General features: G+C 41.6%; 6 protein-coding genes across 6 annotated transcripts; 4 read left to right on the top strand and 2 right to left on the bottom strand.

Annotated features, from left to right (window-relative positions):
• Window positions 1-314: 314 nt before the first annotated feature.
• On the top strand, window positions 315-1351 carry GGI43DRAFT_427546 (alpha/beta hydrolase; the record flags this gene model as incomplete). Its single annotated transcript, XM_083208823.1, has 2 exons — window positions 315-1146; window positions 1268-1351. Exons 1-2 carry the CDS (start codon window positions 409-411, stop codon window positions 1349-1351), a joined length of 822 nt encoding a protein of 273 aa, XP_083060657.1. The 5' UTR covers window positions 315-408.
• A 930-nt stretch (window positions 1352-2281) lies between these two features.
• On the top strand, window positions 2282-3178 carry GGI43DRAFT_405721 (uncharacterized protein). Its single transcript, XM_083206065.1, has 2 exons — window positions 2282-2689; window positions 2740-3178. The coding sequence occupies exons 1-2, from the start codon at window positions 2516-2518 to the stop codon at window positions 3085-3087; spliced, it is 522 nt and encodes a 173-aa protein (XP_083060656.1). The 5' UTR covers window positions 2282-2515; the 3' UTR covers window positions 3088-3178.
• A 2114-nt stretch (window positions 3179-5292) lies between these two features.
• On the top strand, window positions 5293-7387 carry GGI43DRAFT_405720 (uncharacterized protein). Its single transcript, XM_083206064.1, has 5 exons — window positions 5293-6005; window positions 6056-6132; window positions 6200-6229; window positions 6285-6761; window positions 6813-7387. The coding sequence occupies exons 1-5, from the start codon at window positions 5733-5735 to the stop codon at window positions 7222-7224; spliced, it is 1269 nt and encodes a 422-aa protein (XP_083060655.1). The 5' UTR covers window positions 5293-5732; the 3' UTR covers window positions 7225-7387.
• Window positions 7388-8656: 1269 nt separating this feature from the next.
• GGI43DRAFT_405717 (uncharacterized protein) lies at window positions 8657-10367 on the top strand. Its single transcript, XM_083206063.1, has 2 exons — window positions 8657-9609; window positions 9678-10367. The coding sequence occupies exons 1-2, from the start codon at window positions 9198-9200 to the stop codon at window positions 10277-10279; spliced, it is 1014 nt and encodes a 337-aa protein (XP_083060654.1). The 5' UTR covers window positions 8657-9197; the 3' UTR covers window positions 10280-10367.
• A 429-nt stretch (window positions 10368-10796) lies between these two features.
• On the bottom strand, window positions 10797-11845 carry GGI43DRAFT_427545 (NAD(P)-binding protein; the record flags this gene model as incomplete). The annotated part of the gene is made up of 2 exons (XM_083208822.1): window positions 10797-11359; window positions 11416-11845. 2 exons carry the CDS (start codon window positions 11843-11845, stop codon window positions 10797-10799), a joined length of 993 nt encoding a protein of 330 aa, XP_083060653.1.
• A 722-nt stretch (window positions 11846-12567) lies between these two features.
• GGI43DRAFT_405714 (ferric reductase family protein) lies at window positions 12568-15391 on the bottom strand. The gene is made up of 7 exons (XM_083206062.1): window positions 14720-15391; window positions 14617-14657; window positions 14261-14563; window positions 13972-14201; window positions 13855-13916; window positions 13680-13801; window positions 12568-13624 (listed from the first exon to the last, which is right to left on the bottom strand). Exons 1-7 carry the CDS (start codon window positions 15158-15160, stop codon window positions 12622-12624), a joined length of 2202 nt encoding a protein of 733 aa, XP_083060652.1. The 5' UTR covers window positions 15161-15391; the 3' UTR covers window positions 12568-12621.
• Between the last annotated feature and the right edge of the window lie 798 nt (window positions 15392-16189).

The raw sequence follows: 16189 nt of genomic DNA, 5'->3' as shown, positions 1-16189 counted from the left end.
TGTATACTATCTTATTCAAGGATAGTATTGCGAATTACGCCTACCACTATTTTGAGTGGAATGAAACTATGTGGTTGCAAATCTAGATTACTTTTATAGAAATGATAATGGAAGTGGGCCTATATTGGCTAAATAGCGAAAACTTGGATTTCTCGCCCTGTATTGATATTACGCAAAGTTGTATAATATTTGGAATTCTTCTGTGATGACTGCCGAAGCACTAAAGCTGGTAGTGGTCATACAAGTATAAGAACGTATGAGAGCCACAACTGAATGGTGGGTGCCCTATATTCGAGAGTATTTAATCCTTCTGTTCGTCATAATTATCCGTTTAGGATTTTCTTTTTGATTTAAAGCAGTAAATTGTATCTCAGTCCGCCTTTCAAACCGGATATATATGAAAACACAATGGCCGAAATCACATCTCCAAGACGTACCGTCCTCCTCATCCATGGTCTCTGGATGACCCCTCTCTCATGGGAATATTGGGCTCGTTATCTTGAGGCAAAAGGATATAATGTTTTGGCTCCTGGTTGGCCGGGTGTTGATGACCGGACACCTCAGCAAATCCGCGATGACCCAAAGCCAATGGCCAATAAGAGTATTGATGAAATCTGCGATCATTATACAGCCATCATTACACGTCTCTCGGAGCCACCGATAATAATAGGCCACAGTTTTGGTGGATTGTTTGTTCAAATTCTCCTCTCTCGTGGTCTTGGAGCTCTGGGTATCGCCATCTGCCCAGCCAATCCGGCTGGCGTGTTTGCCCTGCCTCTCAGTACAGTCAAGGCGACGCTGCCAGTCCTGTCCAACCCTTTCGACTTCGAAAGCACAGTCAAAATCACGGAGTCGGAATTCCGCTACTGTTTCGGTAATACTATGTCTGAAGAAGAGAGTAAATCTTTATACGAACGATACTCCGTCCCCAGCATTGCGCACGTTCTTTGGCAAGGCGCAATAGGCGGCCTCGTACATCCCAAAGGCGTATTGCATGTGGATTTTAACAAACGTGACCGTGCGCCACTTCTCCTTATTTCAGGGTCCAAGGATCACGTTGTGCCACCGCAAACTGTGAAGAAAGAATACAAAGCGTATCAAAAGGGAAGTGGGCTAGTGGAGTACAAAGAATTTGAAGGACGCTCGGTAAGAACACTCTCAATATTTTCGGGTTTCTCCACCTCCATTATGATGATCAAGATACTTGTTGCAATTTGCGCGCTTTGTCTCAATTCTGCATCATGATCGCTAACTCCAAGCTACTTAGCATGGTATCGTGAGCCAGGAAGGATGGGAGGAAGTTTTGGACTATGCTCTCGTATTTGTGGAGAAGTATTGGCCCAACGCTTAACCTAGGCGCTGCTGAGAGATCAGGGGGGAAATGTTTATTCGCACAATTGTCAAAATAGTAACATGGTGATTCAAAGCTGTAAGAAACGCTTCCATAATGAGCGTTCGTGGAGATGGTCTTTTTCAGAGCATATTCCCGTACATGATGAGTATATTGTTTGAACAAATGTTTCAATGTCTGCCTAATCTGTCTTTTGTTATCTCATTAAACGAATTCAATAATCTGTCAATGAGCCTACTAAAACTTGACACATGTTCTGACTCTAGGTTGTTTACTTAAGCGCTCCGAAAGGTGAATTGTTTTGAAATTTATCTTCATCATTTACTGGTTTTGGCGTTTCTACTCCGTAGTATGTTTCGAAATAGCCATGTCATGATTTGCTTGATAATCAGATAAGATATTACTTTAGCCGCAGAAGATAAACTAGCCACCGTCATATGTAACGTCAAGTAATGTTTGGAATGGAAGAATAGAAGATGAAAGTTGCCTTATTGGGAACCAATCTCCCAAATCTCTCGTGGAAGTTCAACGACAAGACGCCACAGCAAGGCCAGATAAAGTGGAAAATAATGTACCTAGTGTATCTTGGCACCGTAGCGCCCTGCTGGAATATTAATATGCCTGTAACAATGACAGTCGCAAACAAGCACCTTGAACAAAAGTCAGGCCATGCAAAGCGCTTATTTTCGTATAAACGGGAATGGAAACATGTTCCTAGCATACCACGGGTATTTGTTTTTCCCCTTCTTCGGCTAACGTTTATGAAACGTCAATTTTGGTGTTTGTAGTGGCTCCTAGTTTTGTTTAATTGGCACGGGTAGACTGGGATTTCCGCTGTGGCCATGTCCCCGGCTCTCTAACGGCACCCGACAAATGGGACCCACGGAGCTTCAAGGGGTTCATTCGTGACAGCCCTGAAACACAAACACTGCTAAGCCATCACCACAACCTTCTGCGAAAGTGATATATGAGCTTTACTTCAATAACTATAAATCTTAAGCATATTCTCCGCCAACTGGTTTGCTGCTTTATCCTAAACATCTACATTCTCTGCAACTGGTTTGCCTTTTTATCAAACAATCACTAATTAACTCTTTTAATTTTTACAATTCGCTCTACTATATCTTCTCACCATTCAAAAACTCCTCTACTCATCTATTCATCATGCATTTCACCAAGTTCTATGTTGCCATTTCATTGATCTCTTCCGCTGTCGCACTGCCCATTTCTGGCACATCAATAGCGAAAAGAGCATTGCAGTTCCGCACATATGCCGATTTTCAGATTTCTGGTGGTACAGCGGGAAATGCCTTGAGCGAAGCTCAGGCGGAATTTCCGGTATGCAAATCCAGCCAATTAATTACTCACCATCAACTAACTCCTTTTAGATTGATACAAGCGATTTGAAGGGTGTCTCGAGTTCCGATTTAGCTATTATTAACGCCGCTCGGGAAACTGCAGAGGCTGCCGAGACAGACGCTTTTAACGGTCAAATTAAAGCTGCTAGCGGCGCTGCGGCAACAGCACTTCAGAATGGCAAAATTAAGAACAAGGTTTTGAAACTGTTCTTGGAGGTGTCAGCTCTTCAAATCCAACAAGCTCAAGGAGCAGACAACCAGGATAAAATTGATGCGGAACAGAAAAAGCTCAACACCAATATTGCCTTGGATAAGAAGGCGGCTGGACAGGCAAGTGAAGCAGTTGACTTTACAGGAGATGTTCAGCCAAAAAACTAGAGTAAATTGCGGAATATTTTTAAGGGTTAATATATTAGGATAGCAAAGTATACTTGCTGGACAAGTTATAAATATAATCTTTGTTATTCTATTCAAATCCCAGGCCCGGTCTGGATCCAAGACACCTTTCTATTTATCACAAAGCAAATTCTAACAGGCTCAATAAATAAAACCATGCAGCCATTGGTCTATTTGCAAACTCATAACATTGAACAGTCTAAGGTTAGCAAAACGCGGATCTGATAAGGGAACTCTGATTGTTTTTAACGCAAACATTAGCTGATGGACGTCGCTAATTTTTAAACACTTGCCTAAAGGAGTAGTTAAAAAAAATTGATGTACTTCCTTGGCATCCGAACTGCACGGCTTGTTCATTCTAGGAAGCTCATTCCACAATATATGCGGGCATATCACATATATAGGTAGGATTAGTAATGCTGCTAGCAATGTATCTTAATTGACATTATTCTTCCGGTCACACCATTAGTGTACTACAAGTAAGCCGCCTGCACGCCATGCAAAAGGTATGGTGACAATAGTAAGCCGTATAACAATAACGCAACATAAATGCACAGCTTATATGGCTTTCAAGAGAGCACATAACAATTTTTTTTGTGCAGTATGTAAATAAACATAAGAAGTATATATATGTATATATGTCTAATAATACACAAGTGATTTGCACATTACAGTATAGCTGGGCAATTGAAAGAAAATACGAATCCATATATAACCTAACAAGTGATTGTGAATTGCATTCTATAATATGTCAATAGTTCTATTTATTCAATTATTAATAATAATTATAAATTAGTTATATTTATTAAACATGGTAAACTTTAAATTATGCTTAATAGCGTTCTAAAAAAATAGTTGCAATATCATATATAACATAACCATTTGAAGCCTTATGATACTTCTTAACTTGCAAATATGTAAAAGTATTATTGTTTTTAGAGAATTTCTTTTGTGTTACATTGATACAACCCTTGAAATCCTTCTGGATCCTACAGGATTCTCAGTTGAATATCGCAGGTTAAGAACACCATTATTATTAATATGTATACAGCCTTGTTGGCAACCGGAGACATTTTTATTAGTTATTAAATCGCGCATACTCTGTACAAATTATTCCAGTACTACCTTGCAAAAGCTTGGTCAGATAGTTCATTATTTTGGGGCTGAAATACATTAGCTTACTTACAGGGCTGACTTCGTACCTGGAAAGAAGAAAGTCAATATCCGTTGATCCAGCTTTCTAGACAACTTTGAGAAAACCAACAGGTAATATGAAGTCAAATATAAGAATGCTGCAATAGCAGTTGCATTATAATCTGACAGAGCTAAACTGTAGCATGCGCTATACAATTTGCTGAATATTTTATTTGTACATTTTGTCCAGGAACAATATCGTGTCTCCAAATCTAGATCAAAAAGTCTAGAATAATAGTTAGTTACATACCACTAATAATGCAAGGCATGAATCGGGCGTGTCAGCTACTACCCTCCAATCTAAATCAGGCTGCGCCTTCTGTAAAAGTCAAAAAAGAAAGGAAGGAAGAGAGAAGGAAAATGTATAAGTATATATTTTCCATGTAAGTATACTTTATATATTTGCATAACTAAAAAAAATATTTATATATTAACATTTATTTATCTATTATATATTATTTATACTATAAGAAGCGAACATACATCTTATGTTATATTCTTATTTTTAGCTTAATTTGTCCCTTTGTAAGATCAGTTGCCTGATTGATAGCACCCTGCCAAAAACATTATACGCACACACTAACATACCACCTTACAAGGCTGCTATAAGTACTACTCGATGATGTGCCTGTATTATAATCGAGATCTTCTTTTTTTGATATCTTGTGCATACTAATTTGCGCGCCATTTCCTTGTTGTAATGTTCAGACTAAGGTAAAATTGACAATCTAGCTGAGGCTCGGCCTGGTTCTGAGATGAGGAAAATTTCTAGGCATTAATTCTTAAAAATTTTGTTTATATAGAATTACTTAAACTGCATATTTACTTATTGTGATGTTATAATGTTATAATACAACTATTTCAGAGTACAAAACAGCATACCTCTCATTAGAAACAATCTCACCTTACTAAGAGAAATTGGATGACTTACATGCACAACAAGTACCCGCTGCATAGATTGCTTTTTGTATATCGAAACATGGCAATAGACTTGGCCTTTTCAGCAAAATTTACTTACGTCTTGGGCTAAGCCTGTTTACTAGTAATATAAATCTCGATTAGACAAGCCTTTTTCGTGAAACCATCCACGTAACCTGTGTCAGCTTGTCTTACCCACATTACTTCTGTCAGTCGTTCCCGTCATCATTTTTTTACATTGTTTGGGCCTATGAATGGCCCTTGATTGACGATAGCGGCGTAATCTCGGACATCCAGCCATTGTAAGTCCCCGTTTCCTTTCTTTGCTTCATAGAATCTACGCGCCGATGACGTCTCAGCCTCTTAAATATGCTCTCTAACTTGCTCACTTGCTCTATGTGACTCTGCTCTGTATAATTTTATACACACACACATACACGCATATATATATACTACAGTCTTCCTCGGGGATCAGCTTTCCGTCTGATCTTCACTACCTCATCATCGTCTGTACCATGGGATCTGTCAATGCTGGAGGAGCTTTTATTAGCCAGCTGGGGCTCAGCCCATGGCTGGTTTACTCTGTAGCTGGCTTTGTCTTCTATCTTGTATTATGTTCTTCTTTACGTTACCAGAGACTTAACTCGATGCGCCAGCGCTTCAACTACCCAGATCGTGAATCATTATCTCGCATGACGAATGAGGATGCACAAAAGATTGTCCACGCTGTTAGCGTCTATGAGTTTCCGCTCCTTTACGACCTGGCCCTCAAATACGCAATTTTCAAGGTTTGCTTTTGGAATTCCCGATCCTATATATATATATTTACAGTTACTAGTCTTACGCCATAGATCAAATCGGTAATCTCTTGTATAGAGTCAGTGATCTTTCTCGGCCTACAGAAGCTTCCAAGCGGTATATACAATTCCTTCACCACGAATCGTGATTCTTAGCCTGAATTTGAACTAACGCTTTATCATAGATATGATGATACTTCCGTGTTACTTACCAGGTAAGTCTATTTGTACGGTATTTGAGAAATAATCTTATACTGACGAACTATTTAGCTTTGTCACTTTTGCCCCTGGGTCAGACACCCTAGCCAACAGTATTGCTCGGACAAACTTCATGCATAATCCGTATTTACAGTCTGGCAAGATTAAGAACGAAGATATGCTGTACGTTCTCTTTGACAACATGTATGAGCCGGTTCGCTTTATGAAGCTTTATGAGTGGCGAGAGTTGTCAGATATGGAGGTAGCAGCCTTCGCTACCGTGTGGAGATACCTTGGCGACATGATGGAGATTGATTTCAAAGCTGAGCTAGGAAAAGACGAATGGAAAGATGGTATTGAATTCTTCGATGATATGGTTATCTGGGCCAAGGATTTCCAACTGAAGCATTTGGAGCCCTCACCAAGTATCACCAAACTTGGAGAAACATTGAGAGATCTACTCTTGTCGGCTTATCCTGAGTTTATGCGAGGACCTATGAATAAAATCCTTATGGTTCTCATAGGCGAGCGCTTACGAAATGTCTTTGGGTATGTATACGGATCACCTGTCTTTACTGGATGATATTAATGCGGACACAGGTTTGATGAGCCCGGAATGTTGGAGACATCCATCACATACACTTTCCTTCTTGTACGAAAGTTCATTCTACGCTATCTAACTCTGCCCCGCATATTCCCGGAACAATACATCAGTCAACCTGATGCCGTGACGGGCCGTATTAAGCATTATAAGTGGCTCAAGGATCCTTGGTATACACCTGCTACTTTCTGGTCTCGCTGGGGCCCCGAAGCTTGGTTCCGGCGCGCATTTGGCCTCAAGATTGCTGGAGATGGTGGTGAAGGAATGAGACCAGGCGGCTTTTTATTCGAGGATATTGGGCCACGCAACAAGATGGGTAAAGGAATGGAGGAGACCGCTCAACTGGCAAAAATTGCGCATACAAGAGCGGCTGCTGGAGGCTGTCCGTTCGCACTACCAAGAAAGACTTGAGCCAAATCGGCAGAAAACGGGCTGTTTTGACGCTCCGTGTAGACTGAAATTATGGAGAGTCGATATCGCAGCCTACATATTATGTTTACATGTACGGAGTAGTATGTAATCAATTAGATAGCTGGGAAAAAAATAACAACAATAGCAACAACATATTTAACCATACCGGAAGATAAAGGTATCAGCAGCTGAGCTGCTGCACTGACGTGAAGGCCACAGAGAGATTAGTTTGGCTTCTACAACCGTGTGACATTCATAGTAATCTTGCAATTCATTCAGTTGCTACCTATTCTCCATAAAACTGGCTTATCTGCATTTACGGTTATTCTACTCTGTATTCTGCTATATTTCCAGGCTTTACAAGCGGGGCCATGATCCAGTATTTTAGATTTAGCTGCTCCACAGATCGCTCTGAGCAAATTAGGTATTAGTAGTATTACCTACAGGTAATAGCATTAGTAGGTATGTACATGTACGGAGTAGTTCGAAGTGGCGAGCCTTAAATCATAATGAGTCACGTATACTACAGTGCATCGCAGCGACAAGAATCCAAGAAAGAAAATTTATTTGCGAACTAAGTTCTCGCGTGACAAGTTCCATCGTCGATTTATTATGTATTGATGCTTATATTTTTCAAGAAACAAAGCTACTCTTGCCCGTGCTCTTTTTCCGCTGTAATAAAAAGGCTTCTATCCCCACCATCGCAGCTACATCTCCTTTCGCTTTTACTGAGGGTATTCGCTACTCAGTGTAAGATGTTTTGTTAATACAGACGTTGCCTATATAATGTTGATCGAAGAAGAAATATCAGCTCTAATCTACTAAAAATGATTTTTCTTGTATGCGTTCGTTGGGCGCTGCTGAGCTTCGTTTTTGCCATATATTGTGACTGCGCGTGGAAGGCAAATTCCATTCTTCGTACTCGATCTCCTGTATCTGGCAGTTTTAGATGCCTACTTGGAAAAAGAAGACCCTATTTCTCAAAGAAAAGGGCAGAAAATGTTAAATAAATGAGAAAGGTCGAATTCTAGAAATAATAATTATCCACAGTGCCGATATACGCCTTCATTCCTTAATAAAGAGGTGTTTGATAACGAAGACAGTGCAGCCTAGATGAATGCTGGGTGATTCTATTGCTCAGCAAACTTACTAAAGCATTCCGACTCTGATGCTGAGGGGCGAAAAGCTCTCTGAGCCATTGAGCCAAGCTGTGTCCCGGGCAATATGGTGCCTATTAGTAAGATGATTAGAGGTGACTATATCAAAAGCGGAATCCAGTACCCTTGGCACGAACACTTGTACAAATGCGTCACGTCACAGCTATGGAGTTTCTCCAAATTCTCTCAGGTTCTCCACATTTGTAATCCACTTGATTGCCTACTCCTCGGCTTGTTAGTTCATCGGCGCGCAAAGTTTCTTCATTCCGTCGAAGCAGAAATATCCTTATTACTCATACTCCGTGGTTGTATAGGGGTGCGTGTGCTGTGTCGCCATTTAAACGATCTAGTGAACTAGGACACCGTTTAGATTTTAGGCACTTAACTACTTTATCACTTCGAATCTTATTAATTATGCAACTTTATGATCATGTCAGTGGCAAAATGCATAAAAACTGCCTCTGCTACAGCTTGCTAGGAGTGGACGATTGCATAACAGTGCTGAATTACGATGTTTTCTGCCACTTTCTTGATTTACAAATCATAAAATGTTTTCAAATCGCATTTCTTTAGATCAGTAATCCTATTTTATACTTACAACGCTACCTACCTATCGGATACTTGACATCATGGCAACAACAGAAGAGAAAGAAAAGCCATTGGTCGCGATTAGTGAACCGTATTAAACAGACAGATCATGAGAATATATAAGGGTAAAGCATGTCTCGATCGAAATATCTCTACCAGCAACTCATTCAACAAATCATTTGATTGACTTACTATTGTACTATTGTCAAAATACTAGACGTGCTCACCATGTCCAAGATCATCCTCATTTTGGGAGGAGCGGGTGCTCAGAATTCTGCGGTGGCCCGCGAATTGGCCAAAAACGAATCTTTTTCGGTCAAACTTCTGTCGCGAAATATCAAGTCAGAAGAGTGTGTGTCTCTCTCTGCTATTCCTCGCATTTCGCTGGTTGAGGGGGACTGCTATGACGAAGACACTCTTATCTCTGCCTTTGAAGGCGTTAACGCCGTTTTTGTGAACACCAATGGTTTCGCGATTGGTGAGAAGGCTGAGTTATTCTGGGGCATTCGCATGTATGAGATTGCATATTGGGCTGGCGTCACGCATTTTGTCTACAGCTCTCTGCCCTATGTGTCTAAGAAGTCTGGATTCAACCCGAAGTATCGCGTTCCTTTCGCTGATGGCAAGGCTAAAGTTGTTGGTAAGAAAAGGGCCTGTTTGACTCCATACCATTTCGAGATATATTGCTAATTGGCGACATATTTATAGAATATTTAAGAGCACAGCCTACCGCCAAAATGAACTGGAGCGCTATCGAAAGCGGCCCCTATCCCGAGTCTCACCTTGGTACCTGGTTTCCCACGAAGGGCGAGGATGGCGTATACGTCTTCCGCATGCCTATTGAGGCCGATGGCGCTATGGCCATGGTCGGATTAGCTGATTTTTCTTGGTTCACCCGCTACATCTTTGAGAATCCCAAAGAATTTGAGGCCGACTTGCTTAGCGTCGGCATCGATCATGTGAACGGCAACACTATTGCGGCAGCCTTTACTGCTGTAACTGGAGAGCCTGCTCGATTTGAGCCATTGCCCCTCTCAGCCGTAGCTAAGACGTGGCCGGATACTAAAGTTGGCCTTGCTGGATCTCCAGGTTATGAGGATCCAACACTGAAAACAATGGCCGGTCACTTTATTCCGTGGTTTACAATCTGGCAAGAGAGTGGCGGTAATAAAGGTCTATGGACAAAGGACTACAAGCGATTGGACAAGATTCACCCGGGTCGTATCAAGACTATTGAGGAGTGGATGCGGTCGGTGGGCTACTCGACTGAAGCGTATGCCAACCGTCTCAAGACTGGCATTTTCGGCTGAGCGTAGTGTATAAGACAGTTATTTTGAAGAAGTTATTCCCAAACTAAATTTATATCTGAAAACGAATAAACTATAATGTTTCGCGTTATTGCAGCTAGAAAATGTACTTGTATCACTGCTCCGGTTTCACTTCTTGAGCTTGATTCATCAAACTATTATCCGATATAGTAGGCGCATTGTTAGCGTATATCTCATCATATTCGGCGTAAAAGTGATTTTATTATAATAAAAGCATATCACAGTAGGGTATATTTTTACAATACATGTGGATACATTGTTATTATCTTGAATATAGATTATACTTAGAAAATACTCTGAATGCAGCCGCAAAATTGAAGCCAATAACTATTGCCGTTTAATATATTAATCGACACTGCCCACGTGCCCCTCACATCTGATTTGAGAGGAAATACTATTATTGTACTTTTTACATAACGGATGAGTAAATACTAATGGCAAATTTGTACATTGTAATATGTTATGAATACGCTATCCCAGACTTCAGGTTCTATCTTTGTTACTTTGATAGCGCGATTTGCTGCTCGACAAAGGCGCGAATAGTAGCTTCCATGGGTGTCCAATTGATTCCAAGCAATTTATCAGTTACAATCATATCGATAGTCATTGTAGGCTCCTCTTGGGGCGCAAATTTAACGTCCAAAGAAGAATAGCTTGACTTGACAAAGTTTGCGAACTGTTTCCATGTATAGATAGGGCCAGTGATTGGCAGCTCGGTTCCAGAAGGAACATCAGCATCGATGATCCGTGCCAGCGCGCGTGAAACATCGCGAACATCCACCATCATGTAAGGCGTCATTGGAGGTCCATCGGATTGCAAAGTCATCCACATGAGGAAGTTCACTCCACTGAGGTCGCTTGCTGATTTCTGGACTAGACTGGGCCCAAAGACTTGGGATGGATGAACGCTCACAACCTTGAAGCTGGGCGTTTCTTTGTTGATCCAGTCGCGATAAGCTTGATGGCCAACAATCTTTCCTGTCTGGTATTTGAGAAATTGGCCTGGTAATCCATCCGGGAAAGTCATTTTTAAATCGACAGGGAAGGCTTCGTTCGTATTGGCTATTATTTATTAGTTTAATTTTCTTTTGGTCTTCAAGTCTTTTGGAAAAGTTTACCCTTAATATGAAACGACTTTTGCATCACCGCATCGAGGGGCATTAGAGACACAAAGGACGAAACAATGGCAACTTTCTGGATGCTGTCTTCTTTCTTTGCAGATTGCAAGACTGACAAAGTTCCGTTAACCGCGGGATTAACAAAATCATTTTCGAGATCCGCGCCTTTATCAACCATTGCTCCGGCCAAGTGAAAGACATAGTTGACACCTTTCAAAGCGTTCTGGTACGCGGATGGCTGTGACATATCAGGCACAATGGCAAACTCAATCCTGTTCGAAGAAGAAGGATATAGCTCCTTGATTGCCTGGCCTTTCTCCTCGCTTCTTACAGCAGCACGCACACGGTGACCGGCTTTGAGAACATCTCCGATTAGGTGAGTTCCGATGTAGCCAGAAGCTCCGGTAATTAATACAAGGCTGTCGGACATTTTGCAGTGTAATTGGGTTTGGCGTTTGAATGATAGAAATTATTGTGTAGTAAAGATATTGTTGAATAAGGTGAATATTGGGAAGAGGAGCAGGTTTTTATATCAAGATTGGCTGTGTAAGTGAAAACATCTCCTCATAGAAAAGTAGCTCTAGCCTGTAACAGCGCATGCTATTGCCTTCTTGTTTCCTACGCTGTGGCACATTGGTCAATGTTAAACAGGCAAGTAATTCCGGATTTTTCATCAATGACTTCATATGCACAATATTATTCAAGCAATTGTTCACGTACGGATTACTATTAAATCACTGTTTTCCTATTAATTGCGTCCATAGTCTACACAGGTTCGCAGGCTTCAAGCCGGATTAGTGATCCCGCAAATAGGGTCGGAGATACTATGGGAGAGGGAGAATTGAAGGGCAACTCTCCCCGGCAGCGCTACCGTAGGCGATGTCGAAGATTTGATTGGCAATTTGAGATACAATAGCGGGCCTCGCTATTTGCGCTTCTCCGGGCCACGCAACTTTTTGCGGGAAACTCTATCCGCCGCAACAATTTTTTTTTGGAGCATTATTGGCTGGATCTCCATCTATAAACTAATCATTTTGCCAATTCTTCAATCTTTGAGCTGCTGCACGCAATTCTGGCTCCCTGTACTTTCTTTTATAGTTCGCAAGACTTGCGACCCATGCTGAGTCTGACAGAAGCTGCTGAGAGTCAATCATTCGTCAGGGTAAAACGTGTGAATTACAATATATAATCTTCAGAGCCGCTATTTTACCATATGAAACTCTCCTCATAATAATCTATCTGGTGGTTCCCTCTTTTAAGTGCATTAACCACTGCCAGTCGTGAATCATCTGCCATCTTTGCAGGTCCGCATGCCACGACAGCTAAATTGCCGGCTCGAGTATCCCTTGCTGCCGATGTAATGACTGAGCCAATGTCAAGTCGACCAACATGTTGTTGCATTCGGCTCGGTAAACTACCAAGATCAAAGCTCTCTATCTGGGAGGAAAAGGGCATATAGAGTTGCAAAGACAGTTTGTCGCTGTCTATGGCTGCCTTGATCTCTGTGGATAACATATATGAAGATAAAATATCCTTTGCAAAAGCAGATTCTCTGACCGCCCAGTAGAGATCAATTTTGGTCGGCTTTTTCATATTTCTGCAGAGAGAGGTCAGGTATGATAGGGCAACGACGACTCCTGATCCTCCAGCGATGAAAATGACGCGGTGGTACTCGTGTAGTCGCTGTGTATGTCCGTAAGGCCCATCTACTAGTATTCTAAGAGGCTTAGGATCTGCCTCTTCGTCGGCCAACATATCTCTGAGGCGCATTGTGAATCCATCATATGGTCTGATGAGAAATGCCATATGCTCTTTTCTTGCTTCCAGTGTTACGCAGTGAGAATTAGTCTCTGGAGCTGTCATCAATGGGCCCAAAAGCGGTGAACTCTCCTCTGAGACTTCTATCTTTTGCGGCATCTCGTCTGATATCGAAGCAACAGTGAAAGGGTGGCTCTCCCAGGAATTCGAGTCGTCCAATATTGACAGAAAAAAATAGTTACCCGCTTGAGGCTTATATAATGAACTACCAATGGGCACAGTTAGGCGGATGATATTTGCAGAGTTATTATAGCTTGCCAATGCAGTAGTTGACCAATGTCCAGGATTAAATATGATGATTCGCAAAAGTCTCATCATTCGATCGAAAACCCAAATGATCGCTGGGACCCAAAACAATGCATCATATTCTCCGTTAAATATTGAAACATGTCTGTTATCGCGTTAGCTCTTTGTGTTCACCGTATCATAAGAACGGCGCGGTCTACCCAAGCAGTGTGAATAAGATGAGGATGGATAACCCAATGTGGATGACTAAAAATGCCTCGTAAAATTGACGTCTTATCCAGTAAACAGAAAGTATTAATAACGCGCACATAAAAACAGTGGCCTATTCGTGAATTTAGCGATATTCCTCAAAGTGATAAGTTGCAGATGTTTTACCATTTGACCCGCGTTCCAAAACCACATGGTAAACCACCATGTGTAGTAAGTTAGTCCTCCATCTATGTCGCAGTTAATAATGAGCACCGGACACTTCATATAGACGTGCTAACTTACTCATAAATATCAGAACGGTATAAAGAACAGAATGCATGACAGCTTCTACGGTCGATATTCGGGCACACCATCGATGGAAATTATTATACGTTCCAAAATCCCAACCAGTAAGCCACAGAGCGACATTGTTTCTCATTCCAAATAGCCATATAAAAGGAAAATTGGCAAAAGAAATTATCCCAGTACGATCTGAGACATAACGTAGTACCTGTTTGGTAGGCGTGGAAAAACTGCGCGTACAAGTCAATAGGGCGGCTCAGAAACGTTATTAAAATAATGTTAGACGTACTAGAGGCTTTCATCAATAATTCTATAGCCATGTATGTTGAAAATGATATTCATCAAAAGGAATATTAAGAGAGTAATTGCCTGAACTCGTGGCGGAATAGTGGCCCACCAGACATTCTGAGCACACCTGTACCCAAAAGTTGCAGGAATGGCCACATTTCGTTTGAACCACGAACTCGTTTGTGTGCGGATTCCAACAGACGCAAAGCGATTTTGGCTACAATACATCCGAGAGATTGCCAGATAAACTTTGTATGAAGCGCCTAAAAGTGCGACAACAACCCAAAAAACCATCACTCCGATGCTGAGAGAGCATTAGCAGAATTTCTTTGCTATAAAATACAAATCTCGAGTTACCCATAGAGATAATGATATCTACGCGCATATTCAGAAGCATCCTGGAATAAAATTGACGTTAGATTATCAACGTCATCAAAAAGTATAAAGAGAGCATATTTACCAGAGTATCGAACCATGCACTGAACAATTCAGATGATGGGATAACTATGCTATTCAAGGGGTTCTCAGAGTTAAACGAATCATCTTTGTTGATTCTCTTTAACCCTGCTACTTCTTCATCTGTAAAAATCGTCCTGAAGGCCGGAATAGAGCTACCCAATGACTCATAGCAGGTAGTATTGAGTTGTCGCAATGCCAGGTCGCGCGTATCCTTTCCACAGTTGAGGCTAAGACACAGATACCTTGATGATAAGGAGAGACGACTTTGGCACACTTGTTGCGGTGCTGATGCCGCAGGGCTTACATCGACATATCGCAGCGACTGCAAAGAACTTTCACAACTTTTCACACATAAATCAGGAGAGCTTTTGGGTTCGGTAAGTGCAGCAATAGCGACATGAGTGAAGTGTGATAAGTATAGGGCATGTGTGAATGCCCTCATTGCGCAGACAAGTAGGATTCGATTAAGCCTGTCGACGCCGGTAAGCGATCTTGTAGTATCTCCAAGATGGCCGCGAGGCTGCGTGATTTAGATCGCGTGCTATAGCCGAAAATTCCAGATATCAGCTGATTCGATGCTTCTGCGCCCCTTCGGAGCGACTAATGAGCCCCGAGCCATGATAGTGGATTGCTTATCTGATTGATAAGATCCACCGACAACCGAAGATTAGCGGGCTACCAGGTCTCGGCTACTCGTATTACGTTTGTAGGATACTAAAGTCGCGCGGGTCTCACGTGTAATCGCTCTGTCAGCCAATGCATGTTGTTCCCAAAGCCTGAAAGAGAGGATAAGCTTAATATCCAGGTCTCAGGTACAGACCACGACAAGATCCATCCTTGTACGTACTGACCATTTTTGGATCTTGGCGTTTTTATTCAATTACCACCTATTTTTCTTCATTTTTCTATTTTTAAGATTCTTCACAAATAATATGAGAAGCTTATGTTTTCTGCTGGACTAAAGCTTGCATGAGGTGAGTCGCAAACATGACTTCGAGTATCCGCGATAGAACGCTTAGAGCACTTTCGTAGTCTAACCGACGAATCGACAATTGCTATTACTCTTTCTACAGCTTCATCCATCGGGTGATTAAAGAGCAGCTGACAGCACGGTAACCAATCCTCGATATGCAAACTAGGACAACACCTGTATGAACAACCTTTTCCGCACCATATCCGTGTATTCACCTCCGTTTGATCGGAACAAAAAAAGAGAAAACAGTTAAAAGACGTTCTCACCATAGCGTGACCCATATTTTCATGGTACCTACTAGAGTAGAGATTAACTAGACTACTGTTGACTAGCTGCTGCCCTGATCCTCAGCCATGAATCCGGGGTAGGGCTCGGTTCCAGTTGTCCTTACCTAACGCCAAACTGTGTTTGCAGTTTCCTATTAAGTACAGCTTTTAGGATATAACGAGAGAAACACTATGGTAATTTGCACGACTAGAATCCCCCCTCAAAAGAGCA

Source organism: Trichoderma evansii, assembly GCF_050947405.1.
Source record: "Trichoderma evansii strain SZMC 28006 chromosome Unknown GGI43scaffold_10, whole genome shotgun sequence".
Classification (NCBI taxonomy): domain Eukaryota; kingdom Fungi; phylum Ascomycota; class Sordariomycetes; order Hypocreales; family Hypocreaceae; genus Trichoderma; species Trichoderma evansii.
The sequence above is the reverse complement of the archived record's forward strand: the minus strand, read 5'-3'. Positions and strand labels throughout refer to the sequence as shown.

Excerpts from the sequence above, each read along its gene's own strand:
- GGI43DRAFT_405714 (XM_083206062.1), bottom strand. The coding sequence starts at position 15,160 with ATGAGGGCATTCACACATGCCCTATACTTATCACACTTCACTCATGTC. Across the intron at positions 14,564-14,616 it reads AGATATCATTATCTCTATGG|CATCGGAGTGATGGTTTTTT; the intron begins GTAACTCGAGAT and ends ATGCTCTCTCAG. Across the intron at positions 13,917-13,971 it reads TACCGTTCTGATATTTATGA|ATGGAGGACTAACTTACTAC; the intron begins GTAAGTTAGCAC and ends ACTGCGACATAG.
- GGI43DRAFT_405720 (XM_083206064.1), top strand. The coding sequence starts at position 5,733 with ATGGGATCTGTCAATGCTGGAGGAGCTTTTATTAGCCAGCTGGGGCTC. Across the intron at positions 6,006-6,055 it reads TCAAATACGCAATTTTCAAG|TCTTACGCCATAGATCAAAT; the intron begins GTTTGCTTTTGG and ends TACAGTTACTAG. Across the intron at positions 6,230-6,284 it reads ACTTCCGTGTTACTTACCAG|CTTTGTCACTTTTGCCCCTG; the intron begins GTAAGTCTATTT and ends CGAACTATTTAG.
- GGI43DRAFT_405721 (XM_083206065.1), top strand. The coding sequence starts at position 2,516 with ATGCATTTCACCAAGTTCTATGTTGCCATTTCATTGATCTCTTCCGCT. Across the intron at positions 2,690-2,739 it reads AAGCTCAGGCGGAATTTCCG|ATTGATACAAGCGATTTGAA; the intron begins GTATGCAAATCC and ends AACTCCTTTTAG.
- GGI43DRAFT_405717 (XM_083206063.1), top strand. The coding sequence starts at position 9,198 with ATGTCCAAGATCATCCTCATTTTGGGAGGAGCGGGTGCTCAGAATTCT. Across the intron at positions 9,610-9,677 it reads TGGCAAGGCTAAAGTTGTTG|AATATTTAAGAGCACAGCCT; the intron begins GTAAGAAAAGGG and ends ACATATTTATAG.